This window comes from Tachypleus tridentatus, chromosome 13, assembly GCF_004210375.1.
Source record: "Tachypleus tridentatus isolate NWPU-2018 chromosome 13, ASM421037v1, whole genome shotgun sequence".
NCBI classification, from domain to species: Eukaryota; Metazoa; Arthropoda; class Merostomata; order Xiphosura; family Limulidae; genus Tachypleus; species Tachypleus tridentatus.
In genome coordinates this window covers 61,400,243-61,424,620 of record NC_134837.1, presented here as the reverse complement: position 1 = coordinate 61,424,620, position 24,378 = coordinate 61,400,243, and the positions used below count along the sequence as shown (strand labels likewise).

The window sequence follows — 24,378 nt, the reverse complement described above, 5'->3', positions numbered from 1 at the left end:
ATGCCAGCTTGAGTCCTCTATCTTGTAAAAAAAAAAGTAAGTGGCAGCTGTATTATTCCCAAATATTCTTGATTTAGTTTCCCTTGTTGTTACAGTATTGTTACTTGTGGTCTGTGTGCTTTTGATGATGTCAACAAATTTTCAAAAATGGGTTTTCTATAATTTCCTGCTAAAAGGATCTATTAATAATCTAGGATAAAGAAGGTCTGGTTACATGTTTAGAAGAATCCAGGCATGGATTTGAGGATGGAGATTATGTCAAGTTTTCAGAACTACTAGGAATGGTGGAATTGAATGACTCTGAACCTAAGAAGGTTAAGGTTTTGGGTAAGCCTTTTTAATTGTCTTAATTAGGTTAATTTTGTTTAAAACTGTTAATATTCTGTTACTTGACAAAATAGCCAGCTTTAAATGTTTGTTTTTATTTATTTAAAAATATTTTCATAGAAACATTTGTAGGAAAATCTGAATATACTATTTAAATCATAATTTGTGCTATTTACTGGTATGATGGCCTCATCAATTTACTATAATATTAACTTGGTGATTCATTTTGTGTTGATTCAAGGTAGCCATGAATATGAAGTAAAGGTGTAACAAAGTTAAGAAATACTTGTAAAAGTCAAAGTTTACTGCACAACCATATTGGAGTTTCTATATACTGTTTCTCAGTGTCAATTATTGGTATATTTGAAATATTGTTTAATCACTGATGCTTTATCTGGCAATAATCATACAATCCAGTGGTTTGCTAACATTTTAGTTTACAAACTAACAGTTTTTTACATTTGCAGAATATGGTGGGGTCTACAAGAGCCCCAGTTAGCCTCAAAATGTATTGACAAATTTACTTTCTAGCATCACTAGATAAGAAAGGAAGGTAACTAAAGCTGTCAGATGGTATACAGTTTTGTCAGCTTGAGAAGTTAGAGTGTAAAATAAAATTTATATAGCTTAATTTTACAGCCCTTAACAACAACTTTAAAAATCTACTGTTTTCCTACCATTTGAGATAAGAATAAACCTTTAAGGAAAATGACATGAATTTGGACAAATTTGCATTAAGTGGGTCTGCATACAGTTTCATATACATTAAAGAAAATGTGATAGTAGGTAACTTTGTAAGTGGATTCATAACTGTATGTGGTACTTTTACAGCAAAAAACAACTTCTATAATAAATATTTTTTTTGTGTACACCTGGAAGTAGACGTTCCAAATTCATAAACCCCCCTTTTTGGACTTATCTAAATGATTATTATATGGGGGGAAATGTGCATCAGATATACTGTTTCAAGTAAAACAGTGTACTTCAGGATTTTGTATTGGCATAATAGTGTGCTGTTTTTGTAATAAACGAAAATTAATGTGAATTGTGGTTTAACTACTTTCTTCTTTTATAGGACCATACACGTTTAGTATAGGGGATACATCTAACCTTAGTGATTATGTACGAGGAGGTGTTGCAACACAAGTTAAAATGCCCAAATCCATTAACTTTGTAAGTAAATTTGATATGTCAATCCAAGATGAATTTTCAATCTTTTGTTGAAATTTTGTATTACACTAGGTAGGTTTAAAGAATATCAGGACAATTGTTATTCAAAATTTAGACCTTTTCTAGGTAGGTGGTTAAAATCAAATATTTAGCATGGTTCTTTTAGTTGTTGTTAACATTTTTTTAAAAGGAAATTGTGCTGTTTTTTAAATGTTTTTTAGATTTATTTAAGATAAAGGAAACTCGAACTCTGTAATCTTAACATTTAATTTTTAAAGTATTTTATTTGAAAACATTCATAGTAAATAAACTATCAAAGAAACTTATGAACTGTGTGATCTGAATTTTGATTTGTAATTGTTTTTCACTAAATTTGAAAGTTTACTTTAGTACCATCGTGTAACATGATACTTTGGGAAATCATTAATTTTGAGATGTGAAAAAGTACAATATTGATTTTCACAGGTATAGAATATTAAAAATAATGTCACTATGGGTCTGAAGTGGCCCAAGATGTGATGAATGTAGGGTGATAGATACTTGGTCTTTCATTTATTATATGTGTATCAATACAGCTCAAAATTTCTATGGTGGCAGCATCTGATACATGCAGAACTACTTGTTAATCAGAGTGTAATTTCTGTGGTAATTAGTTCTAAAAAAGTGATTTAATGAATATATTTGAACTTGGGCCAAATGACCAATTTGAAAAGTGAAATTTCACAGTATGTTTCTGGTATTACATCTGTTGAAACAGGTTTTGTCTTTGACATCTTATTTGTATAATGAACTTGTGATGTTGTTTAATCATGTGAATCACTTGTGGGCTGTGTTTCAGTTCTTATCCTGCCACACTAAGTCGTTGTTGTTGTTGTTATGTATTAGTGTTGTCATGCTTGTGATGATACTAGAAGTAATTGCCAATATCAGAAATTTCCTAAAAACATGAAATTATCTAACTCAGCTGATAAATTTTAGTAAATCTATTTCTTAGAAAGTATGGTAAAGTATGCTGTGAGGCCTAACATCTCTTACTTAAATTATTGCTGCAGCTCATTTGATGAAACTGAGATAATACCATTTTATTTGGTGCAGGTGTTCCATTTTCCTGTGGGATGTTAGCCAGTGGAAAAGTCCCCGAAAATTTTTATCAGTCTGTTTATGTAATTTAGTTTATTACAAAATGTTTTCTTTTCTTTCTTTTTTTACACGTATTAGATTTGACACTGTATTCTTGTGTATAACTGTTTATTCCTTAGGCTCTTGTTTCTTCAACTGTATTCTTGTGTATAACTGTTTATTCCTTAGGCTCTTGTTTCTTCAGAGGTAGTTTGCTTTTCTTTTTTTTTCTCAGAAATCCCTGAGGGACTCTATTGGATCACCTGAATTCCTTGTATCTGACTTTGCTAAATTTGACAGACCTGGGCAGCTTCATATAGGGTTTGAAGCCCTTCATTACTTCAAGAAAAGACATAATCGTCTCCCAGTATCATGGAATAAGGTATTACCAGTCTTGCACATTTGAGTGGTGATTTTGTTATATAAAACAGATTTTGAAACATTTTGTGAATTGTAATTAGTACAAAGAATAGAGTATTAAAGTGAAATCTGAGTTTAACTTTCTATTCCAAACAATAATTATTTGATTGAAAAACTTTTACAAATTTTTTAAGCTATATACATAGTGAATTATTATCTACAAGATTTACTCCAGTGTAAAATACATTTAATTCATGAAATTAACTATAATAAATACATTTACAAATAATGTTATCCTATTTTAATTTGAAAAAAAACAACAGATGTCTGTCTGACATTTCATTCAACTGAATCAGTTTTTTTCTTATGATCGGTTCTGTTCAGAACGTAGTTGACTTATGAGTTAAAAATTTATATCCATGAAGATATAAATATTGAAAAAGTTTACAAGAATTTTTTCTAATATGTATTCATTAGTCAGGAGTCTTAGATCAAATCTTTAAATTCCACAAATATATATTTAGTTGAATCTCAACGTGTTCTATTAGCAGAATAATATTTTGGAAAATGTATGTCTATCCATCAGTTTATAAATATGAAGAACAGAAAAAAATACACAAGAAAACTGCAGTTTTATACTAGTTGTGTGTGTGTGCATGTTAAAAGGATGAGAAATGAGCTTGTAAAGAAAGTGGATGACAGAAAAAGGAATTAAGGTATAGAGGAAGACCATATATGAATGTTAACAAAGACAGGAAGCAAGGAAAGTAAGTTAAAAGCTGTAGATATTCTGGAGTATCAATAGAAGAGTTGTAAATAAGAAATGTACTCAATGAAAACCACTGATGATGGAACAGAAATAGTTGATGTGCAGATTTTTACAGAGGTTTATATACAACAACTCTTAGACATAACAGGATCAGAAATGAATTTTGAGAACAACAAAGCAGATAAAACAGAAGTACCTAAAACTCTAGTCTCAGAAATGGAGGATGTATTACATCATATCTATACCAGGAGAGCTTTGGGAAATGATACAATCACCAGTGATATTTTGAAGCGGGTGGAATGGAAACATCGGAGCAGATAAGACAGTTGTTTAACAGAATGTTGGAGTCAAAAGATGCCAGAGAAATGGAAAGAAATCAAGATCATAATTTTATATGAAAAGGGAGACAAACAAAATATGAATTCCTTCCAATCTTTCTTGTCAATAGTTTATACAAGTGATATAATAGTTTTATGTAGCAAAATATGATGAATTTACTGCTATATGAAACTATTATCTCATTGATATAAACTATTGACAAGAGTACTACAGAAAGATGGGAAGGAATTCTGCATAAACACCAACCAAGAGAGCAAGCATGTTTTATGAAATATTTCTCAACAAAATAATAGAAAAAATCAGATTGAGTACAATGTACCTTTATGTGTGGGATTTACAGATTATGAAAAACATTCTGTAGAATACAGTGCAATATTAAAATGTTTTACATTGGCATCAAAATGTTATTGATAATATATGAGGTGAGATAGGGTGATGCAGTATCTGAAACTGTGATGGATGACTGCAGCTTATTGTTAGTGATCTTTTTGTACTGCAAAATTTTTACCTAATTTTCATGTCATACAGTAGCATCAAAAATATTTTTAAAAGCAGATTTGTATCGTATTATGTTTGATATTGATGAAAAAAATTTCTAAAACTGTGTATGTTTAACAATATTTGAATGTTTTGTTTGTTGAGTTTCACATTATTTGATATGTAGTCTTCAAAAATTTTGTTTACAGGTTCAGTGTCGTGAGTGTAATAATTGTGTTAAGTGTAAAAACATGAATAACTAATTTAAACTCTTTAAGAAGTGGAGCCAAGTGCTTATAGTATCAGTGTTGCCAGAGATTGTTTTTAGCTTTAAAAGAAACTTCAGAAGAGAGTCACAACTCTATTTTATTGAATTTTAACTTGTTCTACTAGTTATACATAAATAAATGTAATGTACTGGCTATGTTATACTGCAAAATGTGCAACATTTTTTAAACTGTAATATAGTTTTGAGGACCATCAGTATTAATCTAATTTTTCAATATTGATTTTAATGTTTATTTTTATCAGTAATAGTTATATCATAAAATTTTTGTGCTTGATTAAGAAACATTTTTTAAACTTCTTGAAGAATTTGTAAATGTACACTTTTCCTTTATCTTATTTTGTATATTGCCTTTCCTATATTTGTGATAATTATTTTTAATGATTTATAAATATGTAATGGTGTAATGTATTTACATTTTTAATGTGCATTTTTGTATTATGCTTTGATAATATCACACACCTTATAATATGTCATGATATAAAACTGTTTGTGTATATTTTTAGTTTTTAGAATGCATTTTGTATGATTGTTTAGTTTTCTTATTATAAGAGAGTTAAAAGCAAGTGCTTATTGGAAGTTATGTTTGTAACTCATTGATGTGGAGAATATAGCAAGCAGATGGCTTAATAATAAACTCATAAATAGTATGAGATGAGTAGGAAACAGTAGATAAACAAAGAGAATAGGAGGAGAGAGTGAAGTCATGGCCAGATCTTAACATCTGATAGCTGGTGAGCCAGCCAGAATTATACAGTGATAACTGGCAATAGAAGGAGGCATGAATGAAAGCAGAAGTAAGTGGTGTGTAGGTGGGTGTGTATATGCACAACTGTAGTGGTAGCACAAGTAATGTAGATTTTACAATTTTGCCATTTTTCCTCGTCAACTTTTGATAAAGTAATAGAAATTAGATAGTGTCTTGGGTTTAAACAGTGAAGTATGAGACTTAAACAACAAGAACTAGAGAGAGAGAAAGAAAGGAAAATGACTGAAGAAAATGAGAGAAAGGAGAGGCTGGAAATAGGGATAATAACAAACTGATATTGCAAAGCTTGCCTAACTGAAGGAAGGACCCAAGAATGACAATGTAGTCAGGGCCAGGTGATCCATTTGTCCAAATGGGATGTCCATAAAGATGCCTTTCTGGAAAAATATGAAAGATTTGCTCAAACTCAGAACTGGGACAAATGCAACCAGGTAGTCTGTCTCTGCCTACTTCTCACAGAAAAAGGTCCATAAGTATATGCAGACATAGTATCAGAAAATGCTATAGATTATGACAAGAAGTGGCTTTTCTGAAACAATATAAACTTACTGAAGAAGGCTTTCATTGGAAACTCGGAGAAGTCAAAAGAATACTATAGAAACTGTATTTCGGTTTGTGGCAAGCCTTTGGTGACACTTCACAAGATAGACTGATGTGGCCATACATAAAAATAGTTTTGAGGAATTGGCACATGTGTTAGTGAGAGAACAGTTCATGATCACATTCAACCAACATGTAATGGTTCTTAAAAGGAAAAAGCACTAAAACACATGGATGGGATGATTGAGCTGGTAGAACAGTGGAGAGAGTACAACTGACAAGTCTTAAGAATAACCAGTTAAAAGTTCAAACCAGTGGTGGCTGACTAGAAGCAGTATTTCATCAAAGGTGACCACTGGTTAACAGACAAATGGGAGAAGAGATAACATTTGTTGCAAAATAGGGCATATGGCAAAGGAGTACAAGTTCATAACTAGAAAACAATAGCAGAAACCTCAACATCAAGCAGCTAGAGATATTTACAAAAGTCTGTGCTGGTAATGAAGAAAAGAATAACAGACACTATGGATGCTGCTGTAAGAAAGAGTCAATACAGCTCAACAAATTCAATATGTGAAAAAACACGTTTGATCAGTGCACAACTAATGGTTGGCTCAACTTAGCAGATAGATCAACAGTGACACTAGTGATGGGAGCATGTAACAAACATCAAGTGGTGCCAACAAATCATTATATGCCAGTATGTAGAGGATATGCTGTGGACAAGAAAGTAGGGGTTCTATGAGATACTGGTTGCAGTAGTGCAGAAGTAAGAACCAGTCTAGTGTCTGATGATCAGATGACATCCCAAGTACATCTATGTGTATTAATTAATGGGACACTGAAAAAGTTTCCTATAGTAAAAATAAATGTGGATATTGTATATTATGTAGGAGATCTTAAAACCACATACATGAAGAAATCAATATATGATTTGGCGATAGATAACATACCAGGTAGTATAAATTTGGGAAAGCTAGGTAGAAAGAATTTGCTGTTACAACCAGAACTTAAGAAAAGAAGAGCAAACATGTCATTAAGTCCCTACAAGTTTCAAAAGGTGACATCCTAAATGTAGGTTTGCAGGAACTTGAAGCACAGAAGAAAAAGACCTTTCTCTGCAGAACTTTTGGGACAGTGCCTGGGAGAAAGTTTGGCACAAGACAAAGGGGAAACTTAGAATGGAGGATAAGAATGGAGTGCTATACAGAATACATCAAGGCAGTTATACTTGGGAATTTAAACATATTATAGCACCAACAGATTACCAGATTCAAGTGATGAAGATGGGTTGTGAATCAAATTTTTAGGCAGATACCTAGGAATAAAGAAAATGGCAGAAAGACTCACCACTAACTTTCATTGGCTGAGGGTCATTGGTAATGTGAATAGGTTCTGTATATCTTGTGACTTCTGCCATAAGACAGTACCTAGAGGCAAGGTAGACAAAGTACCACTAAATGAGATGCTTCTCATAAAATAGCTATTCAGCAGAGTATCTGTGGGCTTCATCAGGCTACTAACACCTGCATTTGATGAGGACAACCAATATGTGATGACAGTAGTAAACTATACAACACCTTATCCAGGAGCAAGAATTATAAGGAAAGATTGAGAGAATAGCAGAAGCCTTTCTGGAGATATTTTTCAGAATAGGTTTTTTGAGAAGAATCCTGAGTGATAGAGGAACTAATGCAGGAAGTTTTCAGTCTCATCAGTACCCAGTAGCTCTTTATCCTGTATAATTTTAAGTTATACTTTTTGAGAGAGTCAGTAGAGTTTTAAAAATCATGCTTAAGAAGATGTGTTAAGGGAGACCATGTTACTGGGGCAGGTACTTGCATGCAGTATTATTAGCTTACTGTGAAATCTTATATTAAGTGGAGAATTTTCAACCTATGAGTTGCTGTATGTAAAAACATTACAAGGTTGTTTCAGATACAGAAAGAGCTGTGGCTGGGAGAAGAAGACTGAAATAAGGAACACTTAGCAGTATTTGTCAGACCTCAAAGTGACTAGAGGAGACCTGTCATCTTGTTGAAAAGAGCTTATATGCAGCTTGAGATTATTAGAAGCATTTCTGTGACAAGAATGTCAAGGATTGACATATCAAGGTTGGACATAATGTCTTAGTTTTGCTGCCCACACATATCATAACAAACTCACCATACAATGGAAAGGAAGTTTTGAAGTACTCAGCAGAATGGACTACAAGGTAAATGTGAATGGTAAGGACTAGATTTACCATGCCAATCTGCTTAAAATATATTGTGGGAGAGAAGGAGACCTGACAGGTGCAGCTGTTGAAACAAGGATAGGCATGGCAGGTGTGGCCATTATAGATGCAAAAGCAAAAGACAGTGGCTTTATCTTATAAGATGAGGACTGACTAAGTTAGAGCATTCAGTGGAAATGAGGCATACAAAGACAAACTGACTAAGAAAGAGGAAAAACAAAAAATGTCAGTATACAGATAGATCAGGAAATAAGGACCTCAGACAGAAAACAGTCTTTGTTTCTAATGGGAAAAAAATGCAAGTATTTCTCTTGAAGAGGAGTATGAGATGAGCAGGAAACAGTAGAAGTCAATAGCAGAAGAGAGTAAAGCTTTGGTCTAAGAAAAGTTTGACATGAAGTTAATTTCAGTAGAATTGATAGGCCTAACATTTAATGTGTTTGAGTAAGATAAGAGCAGAAAAGGAGAAAAATAATAATAATTTATTCCGTCAAGCTGTGGTTGTAAGGTAATTGAATTGGTTTAAGTGTACTTTGGCAAAAGGAACAATGGATATTTTTGAAGGACCAAATTATTACTTAGAAGAGTAGCACGTGATTGTGGTGACTTGCACTGTAATACATGGAATACTACTGTAATAGAAATAGGGAAAACTAGTTTGACTTGCCAATTTAAATTTTGAAGTAATTTAATTGGCTTAAGTGGATATGGTATCCTTAGGATCTCTGTAGAGTAAAGAATTTGTTGTACATATGTTTAACTTGTTCTGAATTTATAATTTTATGAACAAGTACAGTATATGCTGTTCTTATATTGTCAAATGTATCACCAACAATTTACAAGCACTAGCTGTAGAAGAATCCTAAGCTGTACAATAATAATATAGTAAATATTTAAACAAAAAAAATATGAGCAAAGCCTCTAATTGACATTTGGTGAGCAAAATCTCAACATTTGACATAATTTTTCTAAATTTATTGTAGCTCTTAAAATTTGTAAAATAACTACTTCCCCTGCAGGTTGTACAAATTATGGTATACACTACTCTAGCTGGTTATACTGTACTCTAAGATAGACTCAAATTCAGAATATTTTTTGTTTCATTAAAACAGGAGAATATTTTTTGAGTAATAAAAGCTACATTAATATTTTCTATTAACTTGTTCTTTCTGAATAAATTTAACCTATTTTTTAATCCTAGATTTTTAACTTACTGTAATTTCTATAAAATAGAGTTAATATCTGTAATATTTTTAATTATTTAAAACATTTTCTTTAGCTGTGATAGTTATTTTCTTTCAAATAACCAAAAGCATAATTGAAAAAATCTATTTTCTAAGCAGTTAAATATAAATTTTCCTGAACTGCCTCATTTATTTTAAGCCATTATTCAGTTTTTTGATAATGCTGCTATCATAATTTCCATTAAATATTAATGCTGAATTAACAGCAAAACTTCATTTTCTCTAAAGCATAATTTTATAAAATGAGTTAAATAAAATGTAAGTAATAATGGATCCAAAACTATCCCTGGAGTAATGCAGAAGTAAGTTTCATTTTGTTGCTAATGATTATATTAATTTACTTACCCGTTTGCTATTTATTATACTGGGCTTAAACGAATGTAAAATAATACCTCTCATTTCATTTTTAAAGTGTTTTTGATAAGTTGGAGGCCTGGCATGGCCATGTGGTTAAGGTACTTGACTTATAATCTGAGTGTTGCAGGTTCAAATCCTCATCGTGCCAAACATGCTTGCCCTTTCAGCTAGGGGGTGTTATAATGTGATGGTAAATCCCACTATTTGTTGGTAAAAGAGTAGCCCAAGAATTAGCAGTGGGTGGTAATGACTAGCTGCCTTCTCACTAGTCTTACACTGCTAAATTAGGGATGGCTTGCACAGATAGCCCTCGTGTAACTTTGTGCAAAATTGAAATCAAATCAAATTTAATAAGTTATTGTTATGTTTTATCACTTTCTGATATATCTGAAGGAAAAGCATATGTTAACAATAAAACCATTTGATGAATTAATCACCTTATATGGTATATCTTCTGTATTTATATTTTTCTTATATCTAAATTGATAGCACTGCACAAAGTTTTTGCTTCTTGAACACTGTTGGGTGTTCCTTATAGAATTTTGGCTTGCTGATCACGAAAATCACATCCAAATTTGCCCATCATGTACTGTTTCATCAAAATCTTCAGTTTTGCTACTATGGAAAAATGATATCAGGGCAACTGGAATCCATCAATGCTTGCTGACTACTGTTGGACACTGCAACATGATGCACAGGACAACTTAATAGTGTATTAGAAACATAAACGCAATTAAATACGTTATTGTCGGTAAACAGTTAACTGTCTATTTCTCAGAGTTCCTACGTGATGAAGCAAAATCAAAACTATACTTGTGCATACCCACCAGGTACTTGTCACTATCAGCAAAACCTTTTCCAAAAAATTGTTGTGCAGTGTAGTTGGAGAACAATTTATTGGATCTAATAATTATATAAATCATTTAACAACTTTTTTTTTCTGTAATTATTATATAACCAGTAATAAAGAAATCGTACTTTAATTATTTATATAACCCACCATCTCGTTTAGAATAATTTTGTAGTTTGCAGAAACTGAATTTTTTTAAAAGCAAACTGTTATTAAGAAAAGTATTCTTAAAAGCAAAATAATTTGTGCAAAAAGAAAAACAAGGAACAAACAAGATGTATGTGTTAATAAGCCCTTATAATCTTGATATTTACTGTACCATGTTCTTTAATTAGTACCAAAACAGTATCCCCTTTTCTTTACAGGAAGATGCTAATGAATTAGTGTCTATTGTTAATGAGGTTAACAAAAACAGTTCAGCAAAAGTTGAAGAAGTTGATGAAAAGCTGATAACCCTACTGGCCAATCTGGCTGCTGGCAACTTGTGTCCAATGCAGGCAGTAATTGGAGGAATAACTGCTCAGGAAGTAATGAAAGTAAGTAAATGTTTTTTTAAGGCTGATTCATTTTACAGTATGGATCACAATGCCAAACAAAGTATCTAACTAGTATTACTTCACCACTTGTGTGTGATTTTTTGTTGCAGCATTTATTTTGGCTTGGATACTTCATATAGCAATTCTGTAAAGAACCAGTGATTCCTAGTTCCCTTAATTTTTTTTTTCCTGTTTATCATCAGTCTGAAGCTTGGCATGGCCAGGTGGTTAAGACATTCAGCTTGTAATTTGAGGGTCACCGGTTCATATCTTTGTCCCACCAAACATGTTAGCCCTTTCAGCCATGGGGGAGTTATAAAGTAATGGTCAATCCCATTATTTGTTGGTAAAAGAGTAGTCCAAGAGTTGGTGGTGTGTGGTGATGACTAGCTGCCTTCTCTCTAGTCTTACACTGCTAAATTAGGGACAGTTAGTGCAGATAGCACTTGAGTAGCTTTGCACAAAATTCTAAAACAATCATCAGTCTATGGTGTAATGAAATGCTTAATATTAAGTAATAGAAATGTGTACATATCTTAACTCTTCGTTGAGTAAGCTTCAGATGCCTTTCTTGGGTCGTGTAATTTCATGTCTTTCCCTTTTCACTTGTAGTTTTTATTTAATGTTTTATTTTCCTTTTCTATTTTTTTACCATTGATTATTTATATCAACACACAAGTGGTTACCTGTGATTGTTAGAATGGTATAAACAAAGACACCTTAACATTGTGCAGAATCTTTTCACACACGCTTGGTAATGTGAGTCTTGCTGAATGATAAGTTTGGTTATTTAAAAAATTATTAAACTTTTAAAATTCATAGAAAGTTCTTTTTTAAAATAGCATTGTTATAGGGTTGTAACAGTAACTAGAATGTAAGGGGTATGTTGCAGTGTGGTGTTCATTCAGCATCACTTTCATAATTATTAAAATAAAATGCTTATTTTTGAACTACTGACAGAAGGAATATGTATTAGTAAGTATTATATGATGGCAATTTATTAAATGTTTTTTGGTATTTTAGTAGCTTCTTTATGATAAGTGTACCTAATGTATGTGCATGCTACAGTGTTAACATTAGGTTTAACTATACAGTTGTGTGTGGTTTAGATCACAACCATATTTGTAAGTTTTATAAATACTACTTTTGATATTTCTTTTTTAAGAGGAATACAAAATTACTTTTCTCACGTGTTCTTTACACACTGATTGTAAAACTAGAACATTTTTTTCTGTCCTTCTGTTGTATAGAATCTAAACACTTGATTTAATTACTGTTCTAAAATCAAACTGAAATGATATGCAAGTTAAATAACAAAATATTTTGTTCTTAGGCATGTAGTGGGAAATTTCACCCAATATATCAGTGGTTTTATTTTGATGCCCTCGAATGTCTACCTGAAGATCAAACTATTTCAGAAGAATCAGCAAAGCCTGTAAGTTCTTCAGTTTTTTTAGTTGTGTGTTTGATTAATATTAAATATGATCAAAGATGTTCAAGTCTTCTGTTTAAACAGTTTTGAAAGAGTTTTACATTTCACTGAGTTATAGTATTTGGAAAATGTGTTGGATTGAGCTGATTTTTTTGTTGGCATTTGTGTCATTCATGATTAATAGTTGAAGCCCCATTTTAAAATTAGAAATAAACTATACATAGTTAAAGAAAAATCGTTAAAGAAATTATTCATGTACATAATAGTCCTGTCAAAATAGCACAGGTGTGCCTTCTTTTAAAGTTTTTTGTGTGAGCAATACTTGTTTATCTGTGACATGCAGAAAGAAAATAATATAATTAGTATTTTTGTTACTTGTACTGGCCTTTTGGAGAAAAGCTACTAAAGTTCAGTGTTAAAGAAAAAAACAATCCAAGTTAAGGGAAGGAAAAAAAACTTTTGTTAGTTAATTGTTTAAATGAATTTTCATTCATACTTGATACTGTGGGGTCTTGTAAATTTGTAATTATGCCCTGGTTTCATTTCAGTTGCAATGCAAATGTCTTTTATTAGAATATTCGTAAGTTAAAAAAAATTTAAAGAAAATGTAATTTAATTTGATAACTTATTAATATTGCCCTCCTATTTCTTTCTGGAATGATAGTCTGAACTGTTGTTTTCAGGAGGCAATTCAGATTGTACTGGAAATTACTGCATATGTTTTGTAGTGCCAGTAATACAGATTGTCAAAACGGGTATTATTTTTACTTTCAGAAAAACGTCAGATATGACTCACAGTTAGCAGTTTTTGGTGAAGAGTTTCAAAATAAGCTTGCTTCATTGAAGCTTTTTGTTGTAAGTTGGTGTTTATTTCTTGAAGATCAATTTGTATCATGTTTTATATTACTTCTTAAAGCACCAAATGTTATTTCATTTTCCAATTAATACTTTTCTTTGGATATATATCTTACTCTGTTTAGTGGTATTGATCAAGATTAAATGAGAGTTACATTAATAATGAGAAAATTGTACAATCTGGCTTTTGACATGTCACTTCAGTGAAAAACGTAAGCTTTTTGTTTTATTCAAACATGGCTGTATATCTTCTTTATATATATCTATTAGACCAGCAGTTGTGAATCTTAAAATATCTGAAATTTTACTCTACAGAAAAAAACATTTCTCAAAGAACAGTTTTGAACCCAAACATAACATTTCTTTCAGGTTGGGGCTGGTGCCATTGGCTGTGAGCTAATGAAGAATTTTGCAATGATGGGAATAGCTACAAGTGATGCTGGTATGATATATGTTACTGACATGGATATCATTGAGAAATCGAACCTTAACCGACAGTTTCTCTTCAGGCCGTGGGATGTAGGCGTAAGTACATCTTCTACTTTTGTATTTAAAAATTTGAAATTTACTAATTAATATTTGACATAGTCTTACAACTAATAAAATTAGCATTGTAATGCAGTAATGGGCTTTTTGATAGCAGCAAATGTGTAACTTTTTACACCTTCACCAACTTGAAGGATAAGTTACTGTTCAGAAGTTGATCTAAATATTTTGGTTTAAAATTATTTGCTGCTGTATAGTTTATTAGCACATATAATTTGCATTAATTTTGTTGATTTGTTTGGAGCACTGAAGACATTACTTTTATAAATCTTGCTGGAGGCATTCTAATTGTGAAATTGAAGTGTTTTATAAGTTTCTAGTGTGATGTTGAAAAATATGAATAATATTTGTATTGTGCTACCAGTGTTTGTTAGTCTGTCATATGCTTTATTAGGAATCAGAGATATAAAAAATTGTTCAACTGCTCAGTGCAAAAGAATGTTTTGCTCAGCCACTCATCACTGAAGAAAAGATGTGTTCCAGTGAATCATCAGCTAAAAATATTTTCCATGGTAAATATTTACATTATGCACAACATAATAAGACTCCATAAGTTTAAAGAATGTTTTGAGCATTTACCTTGGAGTGGGTAACTTCACAATATACATGGGATCATATTAGTAGGCATTGTGATAATTAGTGCAATACCTGAACCAAACTATAAGGCATTTCTAAAACCTTTTTGGCACATGCACATTACAAAATAAATGAATTATCTGTACTGTTTGTAGCAAGAGTAAACGATAATTCAAGTACAACCCACACTGTATATTGTGTGAAGTCATATATGACACAAAGTTAATTTTATTATTAAAATTGTTTTATTTTTAACACATGACTAACTTTACGTGAACAGAAGCTAAAGTCTGAAGTTGCTTCTGAGGCTGTGAAGAAGATGAATCCTAACATTTATGTGACTCCTCATCAAAACAGAGTTGGTCCAGATACAGAGAAAGTTTATGATGATGACTTCTTTGAGTCTTTGGATTGTGTGGTCAATGCTTTAGACAACGTTGATGCTAGTAAGAAACTTTCTCATCTTTATAAATTAAAGTAATAACAGTAATGGATGTAGATGCTTTAAGTACGGTGTACAACATTTAACCCATTGAAAAATAGGAAAAGTACTATATATTTAATATTGCAAAATTACTACAATGTTTAGATCCTTTATATTTCAATCCTGTTATAGATTTTGCTGGTATATGATTTGTAAAGATTTTAATTTTAAGCTTTTGAGTGTATCAAGAATTTTTATTAACTAATTAAAAAAACAAAGCAAACTAGCACTGATTATTTTACAAGTCGGGCTTGTCACTTAATATAAACTACAGTTACAACAGAAAGTGTTTGTACCCCTGTGTCCCAAGTGGTTTTTTGCTCATAACTTAAAAAGTATCACGATTAGGCTAATAGAAGTAGAATATATTATAAATACTATACTAACACACATCCACATAAATTTTACGTAAATTAAGCAACAAATAAACTGTTTATAAACAAATAACCAAAAATAGGAGGAGCAGAAAGTGCTCATACAGTTCAGAACGTGTGAATAAACTACATTATACCATTCCAGAACTAGACACTGGGTTCATAATTATTGGAATTTAGGCATCAAAAATTTCGGCAATTTATCACAGTCTCCTTCATTATCTCTCTGGTCATCATTGCAAACAGGAAACAACTGTCCAGTGATTTAAAACACCAAATTATTGTAAAATACAAGACCCGTGTGTCTCTTTCCAGTATTGCTACACAACTTAATGTTCCAAAATCTACTGTTCAAAGCATAATTGTCAAGTTTAAGCTTACACGATCAACTGCTAATCTCCCTCATTCCGGACGCCCCACCAAAATTTGAGAGAGAACCAAGAGGAAAGTTCTCAGAGAAGTTAGTAGGAACCTTTGTTTAACACGTAATGACATACAGAAACTGGTAAGGGAAACTGGGGTTGAAGTAAACACCTCTACAGTTATGAACATGTTACGCTCTTCTGGGTTCAAAGTATGCCGTCCTCGTAGAACTCCATATTTAAAGCCTGTTCATTTAGAAGCACGATTGAAGTATGCAAGTATGGAAGAGTATTCTTTGGTCAGATGAGACTAAAATTGAGCTTTTTGGCCACAATAATGTTCGTTATATTTTCCGTAAGAAGGGGAAACAAAATCTTCCAAAGAACACCGTCCCTACAGTTAAACATGGAGGTGGCTCGATCATGCTATGGGATTCCTTCAGCTCTTCTGGTGTAGGCAGCCTTCACCGTGTCAACGGAATCATGAAAAAAGAAGAGTACGTTGATATATTAGACACTTATATCAAGAATGATGCTAGGAACTTGTGGCTTGGGTGTCGTTGCACCTTCCAGCATGACAATGGCCCTAAGCACACACCGAAATATGGGCAATCCTGGTTGCAGAGGAACCATATAAGCATTCTGGAGTGGCCATGAGTCACCCGATCTCAACTCAATTGAAAACGTTTGGCATGAGTTGAAGACCAGGGTTCATTAGCATCATTGGAAAAACTCCCAAGAGATGGGGGCCTTCTGTAAAGAAGAATGGAAGAAAATACCAGTCAAGTACTGTAAAACGACCATGGAGGGTTATGAGGAGAGATTGTGCCAAGTAATTCACCTGAAAGGCTACACAACTGACCATTAAAGTAGACATACAAACACTTTCTGCCCCTCCTATGTATGGTTATTTGTTTATAAACAGTCTATTTGTCATTCAATTTACATAAAAATTTGTGTAGATGTGTGTTGGTATGATATGTATAATATACTACACTTTCATTATCCTAATTGTGATACTTTTTAAGTTATGAGGAAAAAACTACTCATGACGCTAGGGTACGAACACTTTGTCGTAACTGTATATTGCTACAAAATAAGTTTGCTTTTCTTTACTTTTTTTTTTGCTTGATAGTAGGTCTTTATACCATATTGCAATCAGTTTAGTGTAAATTAATTTATTTTATAGGGAAATCTTTGAATTATTAGATTAAATTATGTGTAGTGTAATATCTGAAAAATAAAATGCATCCATTGTTACTTTCAGGAATATACATGGATAGAAGGTGTGTGTTCTATCGCAAGCCTCTGCTTGAGTCTGGAACTCTTGGAACCAAAGGGAATGTTCAAGTAAGAAAGACCTCTTCAAATTTTATTAATGTCACTTTAATTTGTTCACCATTAACATCTGTTGAGAATAATGTGATATAAAATTAAGATTTAAACTCGACTGAGGTTCATTATTATTACAGTGAATAAGTGGTTTTAACCCTCTTATGCCACAAGACACACTAGGTTTTCACATGTACTGGTGATTAACATAAACTTAAAAGCCATAACAAGCATTTCTAATTTGTGTTTTTTTTCATTTTATTATAGACAGATATAAAGAAATGAAATAAAAACTATAACCTGAGCCCTTTAAAAAGTTGGACCTTTCTTCTTCAGGGGCAAACTATATATGTATAAGGAGTGGATAAAATAAAATGACCCACCCTTAAAAATGTTAATTTATTATCTTTTATTAGGTGAGAAATTTTGTAAAACTGTTTTTAAAATGCACTTGACAAGATCTGTTCATATATAATCTCAAATTTTAATTTGAACACTGGCTTTCATAAATACATGAACTTTTCATGATTTTAGTTGCATTTTCTCATAAAATATATATATTGATGTGAATTTATAACAAAAAAATACTAGTTACAATTTTTTTCTAGTGAAACAGTAACACATCTGAAACTGGTTAATTTTAATTTTTTTCAAAGTCATATTCAAATTTTTATTGAACTATTTTATGAAGTTGTCAATAAGTTTGTTATCAAATTTTACATTATAATTCAAATTTTAGTATTATACATTATATAATTTCATAGTTTAGAAGTAAATATAAAAAAACAGCTAAATATTTATATTTTGTGGTTCATTGAATGCATCAATTGTTCACATTAGATATTTGTCAAGATGCAAAGTCAATAGTTTCTTTACAAATTGAGAACCCAAATTACCGATATTAACAATCTATGATACAAAATAATAACCTCCCATCTTTTCTCTTTGCTGAGATTTTTCACATACTGAATCAAACAGAGGCCATTTTTGGAAACACTTTCTAGTATCTTTCTGTCTGTCACATGCAAATAACCATTTAAAGCTCAGAATGTTCCCCCAGTGGCTTTCTCAACCATTTTCAAATATAATGACATCAATTTGTTCTTTTAATACAAGATTTCCAGCTGATGAGGTGAGTCTAGCCTGCTCAAAATTTAAAATATTTTATAGACCCAAATACAGCTTAGTTATTATGCTTGATAAATTATAATGGAATTTTGTGGTATCCATATAGTATTTTATGATATTTGGTTATCTCAAATGTATGTATATAAAAGAAAAAAAGTTATTATTTTGTCTCCAATCCTTCATGTGAGAATTTTATGAGGCTTAGCAACCCATCTCAAGAAGTAAACAAGTGCAAACATTATAACTAGATGATACAATTCTTTGATATACTTCTGTACTTACTGTTCTATATTTTAAGAAAAATAAGCATAAGAATGTATTATAACTGAAATGTGACTGTGTTAGAAAATACTAGTCCATTCAAATGTAAAGAAGACAGTTCAATTTGTTATATTATGTTCTGAGTCATCGTAACTTCTGTATTGTTAGCCAGACACAATTCGAAGGTCAGTATAATATAAATTTATGTTGTTATGAGATTTAAGTTATTTAGTTTAAACATTGGTGTTTTCATGTTATAATTTGTAGTTATTCTAAAGTAAAAGCTGCATGATTTATATTTATTTCCTGAATTTTTTATTGTGGTTACAAGATCAGTCAAATATTGTAGTTCATAAAACTATTTTTAATCTTAAACTGAAAATCCCTTTGTCTGTTATGTGGGCAACATACAAAAAGAATAAAATTCACAAGAAAAAGTTGTTTAACAAATATCATGACTTAATTAATAAAAGTCTGATATTTTGTGTATTAAAGCCTTCTGATATTTACTGATAATTGGCCAGATTTCATAAACTTGTGCTAATGAGTTTAAAAGATATAGCATGAAAACCATACCATAACAAGTACAAAAATGTTTAAGCAGTCAGTCCCAGGACAGAGCCCATGCTGAAAAAGTTGTTTCAACTATTTTATTAACAGCCTGTCTTGTTATTATTGAGCTATACACAAATGATGTTTTGCAATTTTTACATGCCGTAATACAGTGATAGATTATAAGTATAGATCAAATGATCAGGGAATAATGTTGCAGCCAAGAAAGGTCATAATTTTATTCTGGCCAAGGTTTGAGAAGCATGGTGTGTGTGTGTGTGTGTGTGAGAGAGAGAAATGTTTATTATATGTGTGTATAGTGTATGTGATTCAGCATGTTTGTGTGTGTGTGACGTATGTTTATTATGGGATAAATTAGTATGTTCATTCATGTGTTTTCTTTTAGTGTAACTCCTGTCTATTGTAATGGATTAAGCAATATCTATGTTTCTGCTGGATATTTAAACTTTGAAACTTTTCAATAGGTTGTAATCCCCCACTTGACCGAGTCCTACTCCTCATCTCAAGATCCCCCAGAGAAATCAATACCCATATGTACTCTCAAAAACTTCCCTAATGCTATTGAGCATACACTGCAGGTACTAGTTTTAAAAAATTTGTGAAAGAAAATGTTTTCAAAAGTGTATAAATTGATTTTGTGTTTGTAGTTTCCAGTGTTTAACTCTACCGGTTGATACTAATTAACTGTTTTATCAGTATAGAATGTAGTTTTAAGAGCAGAAATCTTAGTTTTTAATTTTTTTATGAAAGAAATTTTAAAGACATTTTTAAACAATGATAATTTGCAAAAATAAAATTTAGGAAACATGATTGAATCATTTGAATTATTCTAATTAAATATAAATACATATAACATGTTAAACTTTTCATACAATGAACAATGTTATAAATATTATTGAAATGAAATCAATTATTGTGTAAAAAAGCACATTATGTTATTATTATAATAATAGGTAAGCAAGCAGTGATGTGTAATTGTAAGGAAGAATTTATTGATGGTGGAACATAGTGCATCTTTTGATGGTACATTGGTCTGCCTTCTTCAACATGATGTCAACAGACCAGTATTCTGTCTAAATACATAGTATATTCCACCATCAATAAACTCTTCTATGTATACACTTATACATCATTGTCTACCTATTAATGAAATTTATGTGAATGTTTTAATATTTCTTTGAATTTTATTTTCAGTGGGCCAGAGATGAATTTGAAGGACTCTTCAAACAGTCAGCAGAAAATGCAAAACAGTATCTTGAGTAGGTACAATATTCTGATTTAAAACACACATGCACACTATGTAGGCACTATGTTCTGTTTTAAAATATAATTAAGAATACAGTTTTTTTTTCAATAATTTTTGTATGTTGCTATATGTAAATCCACCTCCTACAAATACATGCTAGATTCTCAGATGTGTACATCTTTAAAGTACTTGTTCAGAATGTAAAATATGTATTCCTGGAAAATGGATATATTTGTTTTATAAAACTTCAGTTTTTATTCTTTGACACTTATGTAATATTATAACTCACAATCATATGAAAATATTAACCCCCTCTGTTAGTTGTTGAGTCAAGGGCTACTGAATGTACTAGTTGACTGTAATGTTGCCTTACTGTGCTTAACTTGAATCAAGGGCTATTGAATGTACTAGCTGAACATAGTATTACATCTTGTTTATTTACCCATACCCATAGAACAAATACATCAAATTTATTGTGTTAAGTTTGTTCTCTCATGTCCTCACCCATAGTATTGTTTGCCAGTGACTTGCATTTTGGGCTAGCTTTCAGACCATACTTTTAGAACCACTATTACAAACTGAGAAAGATGCCTGCTTATGAGTTTTTTGTAAGTTATAAGAATACTCAATATCTTTAATACTATTGTAATATGCATTGTATACACTGATTTTTTTTAGGATATTATAGTCCTAAATGTTTACTGTCTGCTATACGGTTTTATTGTTGTATTAAAGAATAATGAAGTAGGATTTCTGGTTTATTTTCTGCTTTTGTAGATGCCATCCATTATGATAAAGTAGCTGCTTAGTTATAAGGTTCTGTAGTTTTGTCTCAGGATTTATTAAAATCTGTCATTCTTTGGTGTAATATTGCTTCTTGTACTTTATGTTTAAGGACTTGTTAGTTTTGTGTTTTTAATCATCATTCTTCACTTGATACAAGTGGAGGTTTTAATATTGCTTAAATGAAGATTTCAAGTGTTTACTTTTGTGGCTTTGGTAACTATATTTTGCCTTATGTTTCAAGTGTGTAAGTTTCGAACTTGAGCTTTAATATAGTTATATCCTTGACAGAGATCCAAAGTTCATGGATCGAACACTGAAGCTTCCAGGAAATCAGCCAGTAAGTATACTTTAGGGTGTTAGTAAATCATGTTTCTGTGGAGTCTGTTTATTCTAATGTTGAAAAACTAATTATACCTCTTTTACAATAGTAATCATGTTTCAGCTCAAACAACCTACAAAATTGGTTGATTTTTTTTTCTAGTGTATGTGGACAATATATTTATTTTGACTGTTTCTTTCTGTAAGTTTTCACTGACTTGTTTTTAAATATTAACATTTGCAGCTGGAAGTTTTGGAATCTGTGAAAAAAGTTCTTGTAGACGACAGACCTTTAACCTTCCAAGATTGTGTAGCTTGGGCACGTAATCACTGGCAAGAACAGTACAACAATCAGATACGACAGCTGCTCTTTAACTTTCCCCCAGATCAGGTATTTACATACTGGTTTTTTTATAAAATCCTACATTTATCTATTCTATTTAGTGACTTATTTTGCCACATTTTACTGTGGTTATGTAAACTTGTAAGTATATAATTAAAAAGAAAAATTAGTGAATAATTTGAAAAATCTTAAAATAGCAGCACTAATGTAATATTGCTTGCTTTAATTCTTCCTGCCTTTTAAACAAAAATATGAAAAAGTCTTTGATTTTATTATTTTTTTGAGATTCAGCTGTGACTAATCCAAAGATATTTGTAATCAGTCCTCTTTTAACACACAATATTGAAACTATCAATGGGGCAGCAGGAAGATATTTTTAAACATTTTGTTATCACTTTTATTCCAACAAACATTTAATGTAATGATCAAATTTTATAGCAAGCTTGATTTAAATATTGCGAAACTTTGTTGATATACTATCAGATATATATATGTATTTTATCCAAATGGATATCTGTACAAGATATTTTTATTTTAAATTTTCTTGGTTTAACTCTTATTGCAACAGGTCATAGGTTAAAGACCAAGTTATTGTGTTTGACTTGCATTCAAAATTTTTTTAACCTATTTTATGAACTTTTGTCAATAAGTTAAGTATCAACTTGTAGATTATAATTCAAATTTTTGTATTAATATGTGTAGCTTTAAGTGAAATTAAAAAACAGACAACAACAACAAAAATACATTAGTTAATTTATTAATTTAAAAGTAAATATTAAATATAGGGGTCACACTGTATGTTGAATGCAGCACTGGTTCCAACTAGATGTTTATGTCAAAATACTAAGTTTATAGTTTTTCATGAATTATGAATTCAAATTATCAATATTGACAAGCTGGAATGTAAAATAAGAACCTTTTATCTTTTTATTTTGCTAAGATATTTTTCATGTACTGAACCAAAGACAGTGGCCTGATTTTACTCATTCCATTTTTGGAAATGGTCCCTTATATACACAATATAAACACAACCAAGACAGGGTCACTTTGTCAGTTTTATATTATTGGATACAGTAACATGAGTGCACGTGCACCATGTCATTACAAATTCTGTAATGTTGCCCAGGCATGACTGGAATGTCAATATAATAAATGTATAAGGTTATGAGAATCAAGCTATTTAAACTAAACATTTGTATTTTTGTGTTATAACCTGTAGTCATTTGAGAATGGAAGAAACATAATTTATATTTTTTTTTTTATGTTGGTTATGGTGTTGTTTAAACTGACAGACCCCACATAGTTAGGGTAGTGGTGGTCAATCTCACTATCTGTTGATAGGACTAGACCAAGAGTTAGCAATGAATGGTGATGACTAGCCATCTTCCCTCTAATTTTTCACTTCTAAATTAGGTATGGTTAGCACAAGTATATCTCGTATAGCTGTGTGCAAAATTCTAAACAAATATTATCTCTAAATTTTTTCTTTCTTAGAGTTTGCCATTTTTTGTAGTCTCTACAGAAATGTGACTTCTTGTAATCAGCAAGATGGTGTATTAAAAAAGTTATTGAATATCAGTCAAGTTGAGTAACAATAATAATGACAAATACAAAATGTGAGATTAAAAGTATCTTAATGTTTTTTCAAAGAAAGCTCAAGAAAATCTCGAATATTTCACAACATGAAAAGAATGATACAGTAAATTGATTTATAGTAATTTATTTCAGCTTAAACTGGATTATGTTCATTAGGTTTGTACTAAATTCCATGCAGTTAATTACGAGAAGGAAAATTAAGAGAGATGAGTGACACTGCCATGGCTTGGAAAGGGTTCATAAACTTGTATATATTTACTAAATTTTCATTATTCCAGTCATTGGCTAGTTTGCATTTTATTTAAAATACTTTCTTTTGTTAGGTGACAACTTCGGGTGCCCCTTTCTGGTCTGGGCCAAAACGTTGTCCTCATCCTTTGACGTTTTCTGTGAAAAATGTGAGTGTGTTTGTTTTATTAATTGATTATTTGATATTTACTGTGTAGCATGTGCAAGCTCTCTTACCATCATAACTTTCTATTATAACCTAACCAAATAAAAATTTTAATTACTAAAAATCAGCAATTCTCATAAAAAGGCTGGTGCTTTAATACATTGTTTTGTTATTTTTTTTATAAAAAAAGTAAAGCTTGAACCACTAAAGTTGAAGACAGTTTGACATTAGAACTTTGTCTTGACATTAGTCTTTGGTGTATGTAAGCTGAACACTTCTGTTATGTTATTGGTGACTTATATTCAAGACTGCATATTCAACTAGATTTTATATGTACTTGCACCCTAATAAGACTTTTAAAGTTGAATTTAACTGTACATTAAATTGTGGCAT

General features: G+C 31.1%; 1 protein-coding gene across 9 annotated transcripts in view; it reads left to right on the top strand.

Moving 5' to 3' along the window:
* Uba1 (ubiquitin-like activating enzyme 1) overlaps positions 1 to 24,378 on the top strand; it is an 81,322-nt gene that overhangs the window by 51,145 nt on the left and 5,799 nt on the right. For all 9 annotated transcript variants that reach the window (XM_076477495.1, XM_076477494.1, XM_076477493.1 and 6 more), the window contains 14 exons: positions 195 to 327; positions 1,403 to 1,500; positions 2,852 to 2,998; positions 11,209 to 11,379; positions 12,713 to 12,814; positions 13,586 to 13,666; positions 14,036 to 14,191; positions 15,069 to 15,234; positions 17,276 to 17,358; positions 19,767 to 19,880; positions 20,497 to 20,561; positions 21,623 to 21,671; positions 21,897 to 22,043; positions 23,915 to 23,989. In XM_076477495.1, the coding sequence (XP_076333610.1) occupies positions 195 to 327; positions 1,403 to 1,500; positions 2,852 to 2,998; positions 11,209 to 11,379; positions 12,713 to 12,814; positions 13,586 to 13,666; positions 14,036 to 14,191; positions 15,069 to 15,234; positions 17,276 to 17,358; positions 19,767 to 19,880; positions 20,497 to 20,561; positions 21,623 to 21,671; positions 21,897 to 22,043; positions 23,915 to 23,989 (1,587 nt within the window). The remainder of the gene's footprint in view (positions 1 to 194; positions 328 to 1,402; positions 1,501 to 2,851; positions 2,999 to 11,208; positions 11,380 to 12,712; positions 12,815 to 13,585; positions 13,667 to 14,035; positions 14,192 to 15,068; positions 15,235 to 17,275; positions 17,359 to 19,766; positions 19,881 to 20,496; positions 20,562 to 21,622; positions 21,672 to 21,896; positions 22,044 to 23,914; positions 23,990 to 24,378) is intronic.